Below are 18707 nucleotides of genomic sequence, written 5' to 3' on the forward strand. Positions count from 1 at the left end.
TATGTAGATGAGCTGTGCAGGTTGCTCTATGATTCCATTTTATGGTTGAAGGGGCTGAACAGCAGGTCTAGGATGGGCAAATTGTATTTAACCAGAACAGTTGGTTACTGGGTACTTAAAATCGGTAGCCATTTTAAGGCTCAAAATCCACAGTGAAGGCAACATTTACCCTTATTTTTTAAGAAAAGTTTTAGGTATACAATAAAAGTGTAGAGAAAGGTACAAGATTTCCCATATATCTCCTGCCCCTGCACATGCATAGCCTTTGCTATGATCAGTATCATTCACGGGAATCGTACATTTTATTTTATCAAGAATGAACCTACACTGACAAATGATAATTACCAAAGTCCATAGTTTCTAAAGGGTTACTCTTGGTGGTGTACATTCTATGGGTTTGGACCAAAGTAAAATGACATATATTCATCATTATAATATCACACAGATTATTTTCACTGCCCCAGATATCCTTTGTGCTCTGCCCATTCATCTCTCCCCTCTCACTCCTGGCAATCACTGATCTTTTTATTTCCTTCATAGTTTTGCTTTTCCAGAGTGCCATAATTGGAACCATACTGTAGTAATCCTTTTAGATTGGCTTCTTTGACTTTGTAATATATATTTATGTTTCCTCCATGTTTTTTTGTGGCTAGGCAGTTCATTTCTTTTTATGCTGAATAATATCCCATTGTCTAGATGTACCACAGTTAATTTATCTAGTCACCTAATCAAGGACATCTTGGTTGCTTTCAAAATTTGGCAATTATGAATAAAGCTGCTATAAACATTTGTATGCAGGTTCTTGTGTAAGCAGAGTTTTCATCTCCTTTGGGTAAATATCCAGGAGTGTGATTGTTTGATCATATGGTAAGAGTACGTTTAATTTTCCAAGAAACCACCAAACTGTACCATTTTGCATTCTCACTAGCGATGTGTGAGAGTTCCTGTTGTTCCATATCTTCACTAGCATTTGGTGTTGGTGTTCTGGATTTTGGCCATTCTAATATACTTGTAGTGGTATCTCGTTGTTTTAAGCTGCATTTCCCTGATGACATATGATGTGGAGTGCCTTTTCGTATGCCTATTTACCATTCATACATCTTCGGTGGGTTATCTCTTATGGTCTTTGGCTTATTTTTAAATTGGTTGTTTCTTTTCTTACTCTTCAGCTTCAAGAGTTCTTTGTGTATTTCTGCTGCTTGTGTTCCCTCTCTCGCTAGCTGTCTCTATCTCTGTCGAATAAATAAATAAAATCTTTAAAAAAAAAAAAAGAGTTCTTTGTGTATTCTGGATGACAGTCTTTTATCAGATGTGTCTTTTGCAAGTATTTTCTCCCTATCTGTGGCTTGTCTTCTAGTTGTCTTGACACTGCCTTTAGCAAAGCAATAGTTTTTATTTTTAATCAAGTCCAGCTTATAAATTACATCTTACATGGATCATGTCTTAGTGTTATAGCTAAAAATGTCATCACCGAACCCAAGCTCATCTAGATCTTTTCCAGTGTTATCATCTAGGATTTTTGTAGCTTTACACCTTGCAATTAGGTCTATAATCCATTTCGAGTTAATTTTGGTGAATAGTGTAAGGTGTGTGCCTAGCTTTATTGTTTTGCGTGTGGATGTCATTGACCCGGCACTGTCTGTTGAGGAGACTATCTTTGCTCTATTGTATTGCTTTTGCTCCTTGTCAAAGATCAGCTGAATCTATTTATGTGGATCTATTTCTGGACTCTCTGTCCTGTTTCTTTGCTCTGTTTGTTTACACTTTCACCAATACCACACTGTCTTGATTTTTATAGCTTTATAGTGAGTCTAAAGTGACATTTACTCCTTTTAAATTCTAAAAAATCAGCTCAGCAGCAAAGCACAAGTGCCACTTTAATAGTCAGAAGGAGAAGAAGATACTTGGAAGCTTGCATTTGTTTTTTTTTTTTTTCAGTCTTTATCATGGTGGAGCTGGCTCAGACAGGCTCACCAGAACCAACTGTACACATCTCTTCCCATCTCAGCTTGTGGTTGAAGGATGTTGAAGAGAAGACCAGTGAGGGACAAGTTTTATTTTATAGGTACAATTTGAAAATAAGTAAACTGCGGCTCAGCAAGGTGATATAATTTTTCTGAGGTCACATACCATGTTAAGTAGCAGTCTAGGGACTGAAACTTCCACTGACTCATGCTTGGAACCCCCATACTGTGTGGTTTCCCCAGCATAGACATCTGTTCTGGGTGAACTGTCAGGACCTTTGATCTGGGAATGTTTGAACTTACATCTTGGAGTTCCTTGGCTTTGGGTCTCCCTAACCTTTTCATACAGTTTGACTGGTGATCAAGGCGGCCCTAGTTTCATGGGCAGATTTGGATAGTGTCAAATTATTAACAAGATGGGTCAGTGCTAGAAAGCTGGCGCTTAATAACTTTAGGGAGAATTTCTGCCATATTATCTCCATGTTTTGCTAAAGAGGTTCTTTGGCTGTTCACATAGCTATTTATACTTCTTGCTGTCAGCATATATCATTGTAGTTACTTATTTAAGGCTTATTTTCTGTACTTACTGAACTCCCCATGATGTCAAATAACCATCTGATCACTAGAAATCCCCGGCACAAATACTAAGACTGGCAGCTAGTTCTGCTTCATAAGTATCTACTGAACAAGTACGTGGGTGGACTAACTACACGGAACTCTTGTAGTGTTCCTGTATTTCTTGTGCCACAGTTGTTCATCTGTAAGCTTTGGAAAGTTCCTTAATTGCAGTTGGACCAAGTGTGCAGGGCAAGGCCAGTCATGGGATGTTTCATGCTGCAGTTCCTCTGTGTGCTCTCGGGATATCAGAGGCATTTGGCAACAGTAGAAAAACCTCCAGCTATTCCTTAACTTATTCAGTCCAAGCCCCTTACTGTGTTATGCAAGACCTACTTTGACCTGTTTCCACCCGTGGTCCCTGCCATCTTGCTGTCCCCACTGTGTAGAGTGATCCATAATTCTTTTGCCTGGCCAACTCTTACTCACTCTTCCAGGGTTGGTTTGGGTCTTTTCCCCTTAGGAGATTCTCTCCAAATTATATGGGTTGAGATTAGGCTCTGTTTTCACTCACCTATGTTTTCCTTGATCTTAAGTTTTGATATACTGAAATTATCGCTTAATGTTTCCACTCACCCATGAGAGTATAACTCCTCAAATGCAAAGATGGCTTTGTCTTCCAAAGCTGAAACGAGTTTCTATGCTTGGCATGAATGAGATGTTCACTAAATGTTTGATGAACTGAAATGACTAATTCCAAGTGAAATTTCATTTCCCACAAGGAGCAAGACAGTGAGATAAAATGTGAACCCTTTGTGGTTTGGTAGGGTGACAGTCCTTCAAGTGACCAAGCATGATCCTCTTCCCATGAGCTAGGGCTGAAGTGTGGAGCAGCAGGTGGTAGGGTCAGTGTTGGCGTTACATCTGTGTTTGAGCAGAGGGTGCAATGTTAGCCTCACTGTATTGGTTTACTCAGTCTCAAGAGAGAAGAGAATCAATTTTCTATCCACATCCTCCAGATTGGAGGAAGGGATGATTACTAGTACAGACTATAGAAGATGCAGAAGGACAGAAATATTTACTTACTTTGTCTTTGGAAAATTTGAAAGTCCTCACAAGGTTGCGCTCAAGATTTCAGAAAGAGTTTGGGACTGATGGCAGTGATTATCAGGGAGATGTAAGCCACACCATGCTTCAAAGCCACAGTTTCCTCTTTGGAATAATAGATCTTTCGGTGGGAGCAGAGGATATTTATTTTCATTGCAGTGGTCTTAAATATGAGTTTTATTACAGATAATAAAAGCCCCAATTAATTATCAGTTCCTAGACAATTAGCCACATTCCCTAATAGCATCATATCTGTGCACTATTCATAACAGGCCCTTATTTCATTTAACTACATCTCATCCCATTAGTGTGCTGAATTAATGAACAAGTATGTACAAGAGTTACATAGGTTGTACTAAAATGTCTGATCCGATGTGATTTTTAAACAAACGGTATGAAGCAATTTCAGATGAACTTTCCACTTTCATGTCTAATTTAACTTACCATTGATAACAGTCTTTCTAATTCTTCTTCACTGATTGGAAAATACAATGACTCTCAAATTCTGTCTTCTGCATTTCCATCCACTGGTCAGTAGTGAGAAGAGTGATTTCTTTTGTAAATTTGGTAGATCAGCGGCTCTCAACACGGTCACGAGAACCTATGTTTGTGAAAGTTTCTCTTGTCATTCTGATCCACAGCTAGGTGATAACATTGGTGTCTTAGTTTGGGCTGCTATAACAAATATACCATAACTAGGGGGCTTAAACAAAAGCAGTTTTTAAAATCATAGTTCTGGAGGCTGGGAAGTCTAAGATGCTAGCCGGTGAGAATCCTCTTCCTGGTTTGCAGATGACCCTCTTCTTGTATCATCACATGGCGGAAAGCAAGAAGGATTAGCTCTCTTCATTTTCTTAAAAGGACACTAATCCCATCGTGGGGCTCCATCCTTATGACCCAGTTGCCTCCTACAGGCTCCATCTCCAAATATCATCACAACAGGAATTAAAGTTTCAACGAATGAAGTTTAGGGGGACACAAATATTCAGTCCACAATAATTGGGTTAGAGAATTCTTTGAGATATATATATATATTGGCATGGAGTGAGTGCAGAGCAGTGCTTCAAAAACTATTCTCTTCCTAGAGATGAACAATGGTAATGCAGCAAATAAAATGCAGCTATCTAAACACTTAGTGAGGTTTCTCATATGCTGCTTGGACATCTTACTAAATTAGAGAGCAAAGAATAATTACTTTGGTAATCATTTAAAAAGTAATACTTCTATCATACTTGCTACAGCTCTCAACTAGACTATTTTAGTTCTTCTGTCTAATAAATTCTTTCTAATATAATTACTAAAACTTAGATTAATCCAAACTAGACTAGTATGATAAAATTACATCTTCTATGTATTATCTCAAGATGTTAGAAATATCATTTTAGACATACTATCAATAATTTTATAGCTTCCTATGAGGTAAATAAGAAGAGACAATTATTCTATTGATACTAAACAGAAGTTCTAATAACATTAAGTAAAATGTTCAAAATTACAACTAGATGCCAGGTAGATAACAAGTTAGTTATCTGGTAATTTATATAAGAAGCCTAATAATTTGTAATTCAACTCATGTATACATAGGCCCTGACTTATATTGGTTCAACTTATGATTTTTTTTTACTTTATGATGGTAAGAAAGTGATACACATTCAGTAGAAATTGTACTTCAAATTCTGAATTTGGATGTTTTCTTATATAGTCCAATATTGGATCAGTATGTGGTCCAATACTCTCTCATGATGCTGGGCGGCAGTGATGCAGGGGCAGTGAGCCACATGACCAAAGGTAGACGACTGATACCCTTCCAGCTGTACTGTGCCCATATAACCATTCTGTGTTTCACCTTTAGTACAGTATTCAATAAGTTACATGAGATAATCAACACTTTATAATAAAACAGTCTCTCTCATAGGTGATTTTGCTCAACTGTAGGCTACTGTAGGTGTTCTGAGATGTATAAGGTAGGCTAAGCTAAGCTGCGATGTTCAGTAGGGTAGGTATATTCAATGCATTTTCAACTTAGGTTAGGTTAATCAGGAAGTAACCCCATCGTTAGTCAAGAAGGATCTCTAGATACATCTATTTATATGCAACAAATATAAAATAGTCTCCCCAACTCTTCCTCTTAAAAACTAGCAGATATTTACTAGACGAGAGCTTAGTAATTTCATAGTCCTGATATTAAATATTGTAATAAATTTGTTCATAAGTAAGCAGATGGATATAATTAAGGCTAAATGTACTTACCAAAATAAGTTAATCAAATTGAAACTCAGAGCCAGGGAACTACAATTCACCTCACTAGATTTGTCTCCCCTTTTGAAAATCTACCCCATACAGGAATTTGTTAAAGCAGGAGTTCTTATGCTCCTTTACCAGATAGACCTCTGTGTAAAAACACCCTCCCCCCGACCTAAACAAACAAAATTGGAACATCACCATTGCATTACACCTAGTCCTCACCAGTACCTCAACGTCTGATTCTTAGAGTTGCTTTTGTTAAAAAATGTGAGGTTTTTTTTTTTTAAGATTTTATTTGTTTATTTGACACAGAGAGAGAACACAAGCAGGGGGAGTGGCAGGCAGAGGGAGAGGGAAAAGCAGACTCCCCACCGAGGGGAGATCCCGAAATGGGGCTGGATCCCAGGACACTGGGATCGTGACCTAAGCCAAAGGCAGCCACTTAGCTGACTGAGCCACCCAGGTGCCCCTGTTTTATTATTTTTTTAATCACAAGTTACTGATTTATGCTAGAGACAGAAGAAAAAATATTCTGTCATTTATGAAAAAGTAGCGACTTTTAGAACACTTGACTGCAATCACAACAGGAGGCCTCCTGGATTTTAAATTCCGACTCTCCATAGAGAACTACTTGTTTGGGTGGATTTTATAGGAACTCAGGGCCATAAATACAATTATATAACAGGCTGGGGGAGAAAGACTTTTGGTGTTAGCCTCAGATATGTGATTCAGAGGCTAGCAGACTTCTCCGTCATTAAAGAAGTGCTGATTAAGCATTTCCCGCGTGGATGTAGTGCCTCTGTGTGACTTACAAGCGGAATCTTCTCCTGAGACTCTACCTGTGTACTATTAGAAGAGGTGCTGGAGGGGATGGTGGGTTCCTAAGTACAGATGGGTTTCTGGGAACATTCAAGGCATCCAAATCGCCTTTGGGATTCCTGTTTTATCTGTGGTTGTGTTATATCTGACTCCTGTTTTCCTGTCGGCAGCATATTAATGATCTAGTTATCTACAAGTAGTCCCCCTTTGTTTGTTCCGTTGGGAATAGTCCTGTGCCCGCTGAGTAAGATGGTGAGGTAGTGTGGTAAGGAGCTTCAGCTTCGTTTCTCCGGGAGAGTTTGGCCTCTGTACTATGGTGGGCATCATGGGTTATAGAACAACTATTCTTATAACTGACTTGACTATTTTTTCATCTAGGACGATGGGTTGGTACCATTTTGCTCACTCTGGGGAACAGCTATTCACTGTGGATGGGCGTCCTTGCACTAGAGGGAATAGTGGGCTGAGAATGATACCTGTTACAGTCTTCTCTGAGGAACTTCCTATTCACCAACTCCTTGTTTTCCCCCATGAGAATCATCATTTCAATACTCAAATGAGGGAAAATGGATCTTTTGAGGGAATAGGATATTATTGTCTTTTCTAAAAACTGTGATTGCCCCCATGGCTTCTGAGGAAGGGAGGGAAGACATGGACCCAGCATGAGGAACTTTTGTGACAAACTCTAGGGGATGGTTATCACTTGCATTAGACATCCCCTTTTTAGCTTCCATTTTGATTGTTGAAAAATACCAGAATGAGTTAAATTGGATGGAATCTCAAATCAGATTCCTTTTGGGGATAGATGTTGCCAGAATGGCTTGATATGGGGTACTGGATAAGCATCTCAGGTGGGGAATCTGTATCACTTATTTTTTCCCACTAAAAACCTACATTCTTGCTATTTATATGGGTTTTCTTCTCCTTTTCTCCATCCCCTTTATATCTGGTATTTCTCCCCTCGATTCTTCCTTCTTTCCCAGGTGTATTTGATAACTGCTCCCACACTGTCAGTGACAAGGGCTGGGCCCTAGGGATCCGCTCAGGGAAGGACATGGGAAGGCGAGACGCTCGCTTCTTCTTCTCCCTTCGCACCGACCGGGTGAAGAAAGCCACCATTGTGACTGGCCACAGTGGCTACCAACCAGGCACATGGACACACGTGGCAGCCACTTATGATGGACAGCGTATGGCCCTGTATGTGGATGGCACTCAGGTGGCTAGTAGTCCAGAGCAGTCTGGTCCCCTGAACAGCCCCTTCATGGCGTCTTGTCGCTCTTTGCTTCTGGGGGGGGATAGCTCTGAGGAGGGCCACTATTTTCGTGGACACCTGGGTACACTGGTCTTCTGGTCGACTGCCCTCCCACAAAGCCACCTCCAACACAGTCCTCAGCATCCAACTGGAGTGGAGGAACTGACCACCCTGATCCTGACAGCCAGTTTTGAGCCCTTGGAAGAACAGTGGGCCCCCTTTAGGGATGGGGAGTACCCACGGCGTGAGGTTCTGCAGGGCTTTGAGCCTGAGCCTGAGATTCTGTCACCTTTGCAGCCCCCACTCTGTGGGCGGACGGTTTGTGACAATGTAGAGCTGATCTCCCACTATAATGGGCACCAGCCCCTCCAGGGAGAGAAGGTTATCCGCTATCAAGTGGTGAACATCCGTGATGACGAGGGCCTGAACCCCATCGTGAGCGAGGAGCAGATCAGCCGGCAGCACAAGGCACTGAACCATGCCTTCAGCCGCTACAACATCAGTTGGCAGCTGAATGTCCACCAGGTCCACAACTCCACCCTGCGCCACCGGGTTGTGCTTGTGAACTGTGAACCCAGCAAGATTGGCAATGACCACTGTGACCCTGAGTGCGAGCACCCACTCACGGGCTATGATGGGGGCGACTGCCGCCTGCATGGCCGGTGCTACTCCTGGAACCGCAGGGACGGGCTCTGCCACGTGGAGTGCAACAACATGCTGAACGACTTTGACGATGGGGACTGCTGCGACCCCGAGGTGGCTGATGTGCACAAGACCTGCTTCGACCCCGACTCACCCAAGAGGTAAGCGCCTGGGGCTTGGGGTGTCCTACTTTCTCACATCATTTTATGCTTTTGGTTTCTGGAGAGAAAAGAAGGTTCACACAGAGGGTTCACACAGCCCCCAAATAAAACATTCATCCATCCCACCAGACATTATAGAGCTTTTGTGAAGCCCTAGGTTTAGATAATTAGGAACACAGGACTGGTGAAGAGAAGGGACAGCCTTCACAGAACTCATTCTCTGTGGAGCAGACGGGGTGTACGTGGTGTGACGTGCACCTGGAGACGTGTGCCCCAGGTGCTTGAGGCACAGGAGAGCCAAACAGCTTAGTCTGCCAGAGGAAGCCAGGGGCTCTTCAGAGCAAATAAGGTAAACATTGGCAGAAACCAATCAGCACCAATTATACGTGAGTGTTCTTCCTATAGTCATGGGATACCAGCAAAGTAACGCAAATCTGTGAAGAAGCCTCATGTGCGCGTGATCTCCGGTGCAATTTGGGCAGTTCAGCAGCTTTAGCAGCACAAGACTTTCTACAACCAAGCCCATGTCTCCTCAAGGTGACCACAGTCTTCCTCTTTGCCCCATTAGATTCTGTTCCCCACACAGCATCCAAAAAGATCCTTTGTAAAAGGTCAATCAGAACCTGTTACTCGCCTTCTTATTTTCTTTCTCCTCACTGTCCTTAGAATAGAATCCATGTCCCCCACCTGGCTCGCAGGGTGTGCTGCAAGCTGACCCCTGCCCCCCTTCCCCACTTCTTCCTCCAACCACTCACACCCTCACTGTGCAGCCACCCTTCCTCTGTCCTAGTCCGATGAGCAGATCAGGCTCACGCTTGCACCCAGGCTTTGCAATAGCTGTTTCATTTTCTTGGAAACCTCTTTCCCTCTATCTTCCCTTGGTGGGTTTTCTCTTGTTTTTTCGATGTCAACTGAAATGTCACCTCCTGAAGAGGCCTTTCCTGATTTCCCCTAATTTAAGTAAGCTACTCAATCACTATCACCTTAGCTAATTTTGATTCTTTGTGTAACACTCATCCCTTCTAATGTTTTCTTGTACATTAGTTTGTCTTTCTACTGCCTGAAATGTCATTCCATTAGATCAGGGTCCTTGTTAACCACTACATACTTAGTGCCTAGAATAGTCCCGACATATAGTTGTTTGTCTTATGTTTATTTCAGTGAATTAATGGATCTGATGTGTCTTCTACAGTGAGGCAGAAACCAGTAAGAGGATTTCCATTACGGTCAATGCAGGGGTTGGGGAGCGTTAGAGGGAGGTAAGAAAAGAGAGAGGTGGGTGGTAAACTTGTTAATTTGTGTATTCAGGCAAGGCTTCCTCATGACATAACTGGTACCTTTGTACAAATTATAAAAAGGCTCACATCTGAGCTAGGGTGTAGTGTTGGCGGGAGGTGGGAAGACAGGATCTCAGCTTCCACCCAGTACCTGGATGGCTGCCTTTGTGTTTGTTGGCCACAGTTTGTATAGTAATTCGTGGTATCCCTGTGTGTGGGCAGTCAGTTAACACTAGTTAATAGGTCGGCTTGTAGTTCAGGCATGTGATGTCAAAGACTAAGTGTAAAATTTGGAATGAGGACACAGTTGAATTTGAGAGTCCTTGCTACTTAACTAGCTATATAAACTGTGCAAGTCATTTTCTGAAATGCAGATGTCTTGTCTGTAAAAAGAGGGTGATTGCAGTAATACTTTGCATTGCTTATATCCTTGGGTTGTTTTGTGAATCAGATGACATAAGGGTTAGAAAAGTGCTTGGAGACTGAAGTTTTCAATGTAAAAAAATTATTCTAAACTAACATTAATTATTGTCATTATTAGACCGGACAGATGGGAAGCAGTTGTTTATATTATAATAATAATAAGGGGAATTGATTGCGTTCCCAGAAATATTCACATTAGAAAGATTCTGTTTGGATTTGGTTTTTAGATTTTGATAACCTTAAGCAGAAGCTAACCCTCACTAACAACAGTGGTTGCCAACTCTCCGGGGAGACAAGGAAATTTGGCTTGTTCTTATTTTTCTCCTCGCCGATTACAGCATCCCACTGCCAAGACTGAGAGAGCTGTCGTTCCAGGTACACAGGCATCATTCTTCTTAGAGTAGTCCTTTATGTCTCTAAATACCTTCAGCTACTACCCTTAACTAGGTGTTTATAACTTATTCCCTTTACTGATGCAGAGTTGCCATGGCAACTCATCCCTTTCTAGCCCTAGACCCGGACGTGTTTCAACCTCTCTAACCCAACATGCAAAATTCACTTTGTGGAATAAAAACAAACTCTTTATGCTTTTCTGATAGTTAAAAATATTTAAATCAAAGTAATAAATGCTCGTGGTTATAAATATCAAACTGTGCCAAAAGCCATAAGGAAGAATGATAGTCCCCAGCCTAAATTTTCCCATCCTTCACCCTCTAGCCTTGCTCCCATATTTGATTATTTTACCTGTCTCTTTTGGTAATTACCTCCATATATCCAAATATTGTATTTATATTACTCGATTCATCAATTTTAAACATTATGAATTGGCTTGCTCTTATGATAAAGAGGAGACTTTAATTTTTATATTGTCTCCTTCTTCTCCCGTCCATCTTTCCAGGATAGTTATTTGACTATCTTTAGTTAAATCAGTTCTATATATTTATAACATCATGGCTATGATTTTTTTTTCCTGCAGAACTCACTAATATTCTATTATTATATTTCCTTCCTGGCGTAGCTTCCTCCCATCCCCCACCTACCCCTTGAGTCTCTATTTCTTCCTTCCCTCTTCCTTCCATAATTTTTGATAGCCTCAATTTTTATCTTATCAGTTCATCTATAGAATATGCCTTTTTTTTTCATTCTCTGGAGCTCTTCCTTGTAGTTCATTCTATTTTTCTCTCCTCTTCAATCTTTTTCTTTTTCTTTTTTGAGAGAGAGAGAGAGAGAGAGAGTGCATGTGTGTGTGTATGGGGGGTGCAGAGGCATTGGGAGATGGAGAGACTCTTAAGCAGGCTCCATCCTTAGCAGGAGCCTGAAGTGTGGCTTGAGTTTAGGACCCTGAGATCATGACCTGAGTCAAAATCAAGAGTCAATGCTTAACTGACTGAGCCACCCAGGCACCCCTCCTCTTCCAATTTTGACCAGTTATCTAGGTCTGCTGCACTGTTGTCATCCCAGAAATTCTGCTTTTTGGATTGGAGCCACTGTGTCCCAAACTGCATGACTATCTCTTTTTTTTTTTTATTACCTTACCTTACTGGACATTTAATTTACAACGTTATTTTACTGAAAGATATCCTTAAGTAACATTCTAAGAAAGAATGTTGTAGGTAACTTTTTCTGAAAAACATTTCTCAAAACATTTTTGTTTTGCCTTTACACAAAATTGATAGTTTGCCTTGACGTTAAATTTTGGGTTGGAAAACATTTTCTCTCAGATTTTTTGAAAAAATTCATAACTTCTCTTTTGATAATTCTAAATTCTAAACAAAATTTAGAAATTTTGTTTCCTTTTAAAAATTGTTTAGAATCTTAGCCTTGTTACTTTAGGGATTTTATGATAATTTTTTTAGGGTTGGCCTTTTATTTTTCTTTTGTTGAGCACTGAATGGTCCTTTTGATTTGGGTACTCATGCTCTTACCTTTGGCAGATTGCCTTAAATTATTACTTTGATACTTCTTTATTAAGTTTTCTCTGTCCTCTTTTTTTCTCCTTGAAGCTCCTGAGGATGGATCTTCTGAACTTATTCTCTTTTTTCTCTCATATGTTTTATCTCTTTGTTCTTTTGTACTTTCTTTTTTTCAGAGATTTCCTTGTGTTTATCTTCCAACTCTTCTATTGAATTTTTAATTTTAGCAATTATATTTTTAAAACGTGCTTAATTTTTTGACTTTCTATATCAATCTGTTTTTATTTTAAGGATGCAGAATTTTCTGAGGCTAAAAATAAGATATATTCTGATTGCTCCCCCCTGTGCCCTATACCTGACTCATCTGTAGTCGACTTTTTTTTTTTCTTCCCCCCGTCCCCTATCTGTCTTTCATTCTGGTGGATTTCCTCAAATATCTAGCTCTTGTTCACAATAGGAAACACGCTTTTGGATCTCTACTTATCATGATCTAAAAAAGGATAAATAACTCTGAATTTCTTCTTTTGGAAGAAGAAATCTGCATAGTGGAGAGGAGAGCTTTTCTCTTTCCCAACTCCCTTATATTTATTTCATATATAGACTTTTTCCCCTCTATCCTCTGCCTTGTATTCCTTATGCTGAATTTTTATTATTAAAAATATTGAATGTTTTTTGTAACTCTTATTGGCAAGAGCCATATTTTGAAAAACAATTATTTATCGAGGTCCTTGATGTGCCAGACACAGTGAGCTAAGCAGAGGGACAAATATAAAGAATATATAAAGAGCAGGTGCTAACAACTTGGTGGAGGGTTTTAGTAATTTTGTCAGAATTCCCTGGATTTACTTTATCAAAATTAAATCCAGGCCAAGGCACTGAAAGCAGAATATGGAATGCAGACTGCTTTTCTGGACTATGGCTTGGGTTGTTTGAAAGGACTTTGGATTCATGGAGACATAGATCTCTGGATTTCTATGAGTCTGTGACTTGGTTAAGCTAGTAGTTGTCTTGGAACTAAATTATTCATATATAGTGTTCTGTTATTACAATTAAATCACAGAGCTCAAGCTCACAATTCCATTATACTGTGACTCTGAAAGAGTCCAACTTTAACAAATGCTATGCCAGACATTTTTTGAGCAAATGGAGTGTGCCAGAGACACAGTCCTCTCGGGAGCTTACAGGTTACTGGGGGACGGTGGGGAAGTGGAGGACACACCTACAGATAGATTACTAACATGTGAGTACAATGATTGGCGTATGAACAATCCTCCTCATTTTTTAAATCCCACTCAACATTCTCCCTTTCCCCACCCTCAGCAAGAAATCTAGCCCAAAGAAGTTCCTCTCCCAAAGGCTCTGAGACAGCAGAAAGCCTGAGGAATACAGTATCAAACATCTGTAACCCAGATGGACCTATCAAAGGGAGAGTATTTATCAGACTTGGGCTGGTCAGAAGGAGATATGAATTATAGATACATTACCCAGCCAGTTGAACAGAATTATCAAGATAGAGGAACTTGGCTTATGGGTAGGAAAGGCTACATGGCCAGATGTCTCTTTGTACGTAGTAGCCACCCTGGGAGAGCATCTACAAAAGCTGAGGGGAGGAAGGGGGTTGAGTCCACCTAATAAAACCACAAATGTTGACCACTCCCTTTGGTGTATCCTAGGAAGCCAAGCCAAGGGCATCTCCATGCCTTAAGGGAAACTCAGCTTCCCTGACCTTTGCATGCTTCAGCTTTTTTTTGGTCGTGACTTGTTTCTGTTATTTTTCTCTCTAAAATTATGTCTCGGAGATGAAGGGCTCTTTACTTACGAACATACTTTCTATCTCTTGTTCTTTCTGTCCTTTTCACTTCAGTGTTGAGCTTAGTGTCCAATTGAGCTAGAAACGGCGTGCTTGCCTCTCCATTTTGGATTCTATTTGTCAGATTTCATAATATCATTATCATGGTGTGGTAGGTTAAGGTCTCTGTGCGTTGGTGACTCACTGTCTCTTCTCTGCCTCATTCCCTGAGTTTTGGTACGGGGGAGTTTGAGGGCAGAAGGACTGCTGGACATGGCAGTGCTAGGACATGGCCCACTTCCCTCAAGAGGGGTCCTCGAGAGGGTAGGCTGGGAGGTGTCCTGCAGGGACATGGCTCCATGTGGTGTCTGCACTTGTACACTACAGGGTTTATATCCAGGCGCAGGAGGGCAGATGCGTGTGCCATCAAAGGGAACAGGTGGAGAAATCAGCACTGCACAGACTTGTACGCTCAGGATTAGCTGTGCTTTGCTCAGCCACCCTCTGTGGCTGTTGAGCCAAAGGAATGGTTGGGCTGGGCCCCCGCAGTGGCGGGTCTGTTCAACATCAGCCAGGCTTCATTATAGGTTTCTTTTGAAGTTGGGATTCAAAATTCTGTGGAGCCAAAAAGGAAAAAAAAAAAAAGGCACAAGGAAAATAAGCATAAAGGGTAGAAGAGAGCAGAGAGGAAAGAATTGGGGGAGAAACTTTAAAATGAAACAAAGAAACCTCTCGATCCCTCCCCTTCAAAATGCACAGGCAGTGTAAACTCCCAAGGGATGAGTCTCACCTTCTCCTACCCATTTTGTACAGCAAAGAGAATAGGAGGAAAGAAATAAAATACTTCAGGTAAACTTAAAAAGCTTACCTACAAACAGAAATGTCTTGTGTTTGTTTTCCTATAGGCCAGTTTCTCCCTAGTCCCAGTAGGTACCCTATTATAGGGTAAATGAAGTCCACAATTTTTCTGTTCACCTGGCTCAATGAATTTTTCTCCCCAGGTGAGTGGGGGAGAGGTTGTTTTTCTCCTTTTTGTGCTTATATCCTAGCCAAATAGACAGACTTGTGAGAGAGCCATGTGGTATGTCTGGCTTAAAAATATTTCCTCTTAGAAAATTTTTAGGAGAGACCCTTGTCTCCAATTACATTCAGTTGTTTAAGATACTTGGGTATATTCCTAGGAGTTGGGGTGCTGGCCCTGGTACCCTGGTCAGATGCCAGTCTGTCTCAGATGATTTTACTTAGGGATACCTTCCTAGAATTTAAGCTTTGGAATCTCAAAGAATGCTGCACACTTAGAAACGTTTTCTTTTTCTTTCACTCTGGGAGTCCTGTTTGGATGTTACTTTAGTAACTGGAGGAAAGTTAAATCTTGTTGGTGGGTCTTCCCTCTAACCCAGAGAAGTAGGTTGGGGAGAGGGTGGAGCATATCGTCAGTGTGGGCACCGGGGGTTTTTCTGAGGATGTGTTTCATTGGAGTACCATCCCCTGGAGGACGCTACTGACTCATTAATTGCCTGAACACCAGCACATCTCTCACTTCTCACCAGGACCTCTGCAGACATGGATCTGACTCCCCTAGCTTGATAATTGGATGATTCCTACTTATCCTTCAAGTCTCAGTTAGGATGCCACTTCCTCCTCCTTGGGACCATTTTCTTTGTCCTCAAATAATAATTGGCTGTCCCTTTGTATCACTTCTCATTCCCCCTCCAGCCACCACCGTTCTGGCCCCCTCCTCTCTCACTTATACTATTATAATAGCCTCCTAACTGGTCTCACTCCTTCTGCTCATGCCTCCCCATCCCCAATCTGTTTCTAACACAGCAGCCAGAGTAAGCCTATTAGTAGAACTCAGATCAAGTCATTCCTCTGCCTAGAATTCTCCAGCAGCTTCCCAGCTCATTCAGAGTCTAAGCCAGTAGTACTACTGTAACCTACAGCACCCTCTCTGATCTGGCACCAGTTACTTCTGTGGGCTCATCTACCATGCTGACCTTGTCTACTCTATTCCAGCCACACTGGCCTTCTCATTGTCCCTGGACTTGACAGACAGACTCCTACCACATGAGAGTGGCTTTTCACTCTGCTATGATGTACTTCTTCTAGATTTCTACATGGCTGGTTTTCCCATTTCCTTCCAATCTTTTTTCAAAGTCACCTTCTAGACAAAGCCATCCCTGGTGACCTCATCTAAAATTTCACACACTCCTCTGACTCTTCATAGTTTCTTTCCTGTTTTCTTTCTCTTTTTAGAATTTATTACTAACATATATATATATATATATATGTATAGTATATACATGATAAATTATATATATATAATTTTGATTAACATCCATCTTCTCCACTTCTCCAAGTTCCATTAGAAAAGGGGTTTTTATAAAATGTTTGGGCTACTATTTTACCCTAGCACGTAGACTAGCAAAAGGAGTAGACTAAGAAGTGTTCAATAAATAATTGTTGAATAAAAGAATGTTCTCACCTCAGAATGGTGGTTGGCAAACTATGGCCTGTGGGCCAAATTAGCCTATCACCTGCATTTGTAAGTGACATTTTGTTGGAATGCAGGCCCATCTACTTGTTTACTCTTGTTTATGGCTGCTTTCATAGGGCAGAACTGTGTGGTTACAACAGACTACGTGGCCCACAAATCTAAAATACTTACTATTTGGCCCTTTACAGAAAAAGTTTGCCAACTCCTGCTCAAGTACATACTCATTATACTATATTGTCATTACCCATTGTTGTCTGTCTCTTACACAAGAGTTTAGGCTCTTTGTTCATAGTTCTTGTAACATAGAAAGTACTCAGTTGGTATTTTTAAAATGAATTAGCATGTATATAAATGAAAAATCAATGACATGGGGGAAATGACCATATTGGGCAAGAGTTTGGGTATGGCACAGTGTGCTACTCTGTATTAAAAAAAGAAGGGTATTCAGAATACACACTTGAGTAATCCCTCCTACTGGTCTCATTACTGTGGCAGAATTGCCATATTCAGAAGTAAGTAAAAATAACTAAAGATACCCATGAAAGTGTGAAAATGTTAGCTGAGGAGGGAAAAGGCTGTAAGCCATTTTATTCACTATCTCATTACTTGAGTAGCGGAGCTCCCAGATGGCTCTGAGAGTATGAAACATGGAGTAAATCTTGATGATGGGAGAAGCAGTCGACTACAATAGCAGGAAGATGAACCCTTATTAGCTGGGAGACAGTGACTGAGGGAAAGAACAGGCTCTTCACAAGGGATGCAGCAGTTGCCCCCTATTTCCAGCTTTGTTTTCTGCGGTTTCGGTTATCTGCAGTCACGTGCGGTCTAGAAGCAGATGATCCTCCTTCTGACATATGGTCAGGAGATCAGCAATAACCAAATGTTACATCACAATGCCCTGTCATTCACTTCACTTTATCTCGTCATGTAGGCATTTTATCATCTCACATCATCACAAGAAGGGCAAGTACAGTACAATAAGATATTTTGAGAGCGACCACATTCACGTGACTTTTAGTACATATGCTGTTATCATTGTTCTATTTAATTATTAGTTGTTAATCTCTTACTGTGTCTAATTTATAGATTAAACTTTATTGGAGATACGTATGTATGGGACAAAACATAGTATGTCTAGGGCTTGGTACTATCCATGGTTTCAGGCATCCACTGGGGGTCTTGGAATGTATTCCCCTCTAATAAGGAGGAGATCACTGTTCAGGCCTTCCGATCAGATAAACGCTGTTTGAAATGATGTCACAGATTAGCCAAGGTTCTTGTCAGACATTTTAGTTGGGCTTTGTGATTCTAAGGAACAGAGGCTTACTCAAGTAAACTTAAAAAAAAAAAAGATTTATTGTACAGTGGCATACGGGCTGGAAGTGGAGCTGGGAGGCTGCCAGGGATGGGGCAGGTTCAGGCACTCAGGCAAAGGCTGCAGGCTTCTCTAAATCTTAGTGCCTTTGCACCATTCATATCTTGTTACCAGTTTGCTAGATTAATAAGAGTTCCCTTACCCTTATAGTATTAGTTTAAAACTAAACTCAGCTTGCTGCGGCTTCTGCTTTATCTCATTAACTCTTCAGATTCATATCCCATTGCTAATCGTCTCAGTCTTTTGCAGCATCTTGGTTCAAATTCTGGAAGTGTGAATTGGTGCAATTCATCTTTGCATGTGAGGCCAGAAGTCATAGGTTTCTGGCCAGCCTTGAGTTCCTGCAAATGTGGGCAAAAGAGCAGGACAGCGGAGAAGGCTCCTCAGGGTTCTGAGGCAGCAGTCTTCGTCCAGCTGGTGCCAACAATCTGGGTAGAGTGAGCTGGGTTTTCATTTTCACTTCTTGGAGATGAAATGCCTGCAGTCATAATTTCTGATAACTGTCCTTTTCCTTAGACCTTAGACTTTGGTATTCTTAGTAATGTAATTCCCATGGAATTTTAATGCCAATTTTATTTCTAGGATTCTATGATTTAGAATTCAAAACTCAAATATGCCAGGATAATCCTGGTAAAGTACCTAGTTTATAGTAACATATGTATATTTGACTATGATTATCTATCTATCTA

General features: G+C 40.9%; 1 protein-coding gene across 3 annotated transcripts in view; it reads left to right on the plus strand.

The window, feature by feature from the left end:
* PAPPA2 (pappalysin 2) overlaps positions 1-18707 on the plus strand; it is a 258494-nt gene that overhangs the window by 24679 nt on the left and 215108 nt on the right. For all 3 annotated transcript variants that reach the window (XM_019801273.2, XM_019801274.2, XM_019801275.2), the window contains exon 2: positions 7673-8744. In XM_019801273.2, coding sequence (XP_019656832.2) covers positions 7673-8744 — 1072 coding nt within the window. The remainder of the gene's footprint in view (positions 1-7672; positions 8745-18707) is intronic.

This window comes from Ailuropoda melanoleuca, chromosome 8 (genome assembly GCF_002007445.2).
Source record: "Ailuropoda melanoleuca isolate Jingjing chromosome 8, ASM200744v2, whole genome shotgun sequence".
Classification (NCBI taxonomy): Eukaryota; Metazoa; Chordata; class Mammalia; order Carnivora; family Ursidae; genus Ailuropoda; species Ailuropoda melanoleuca.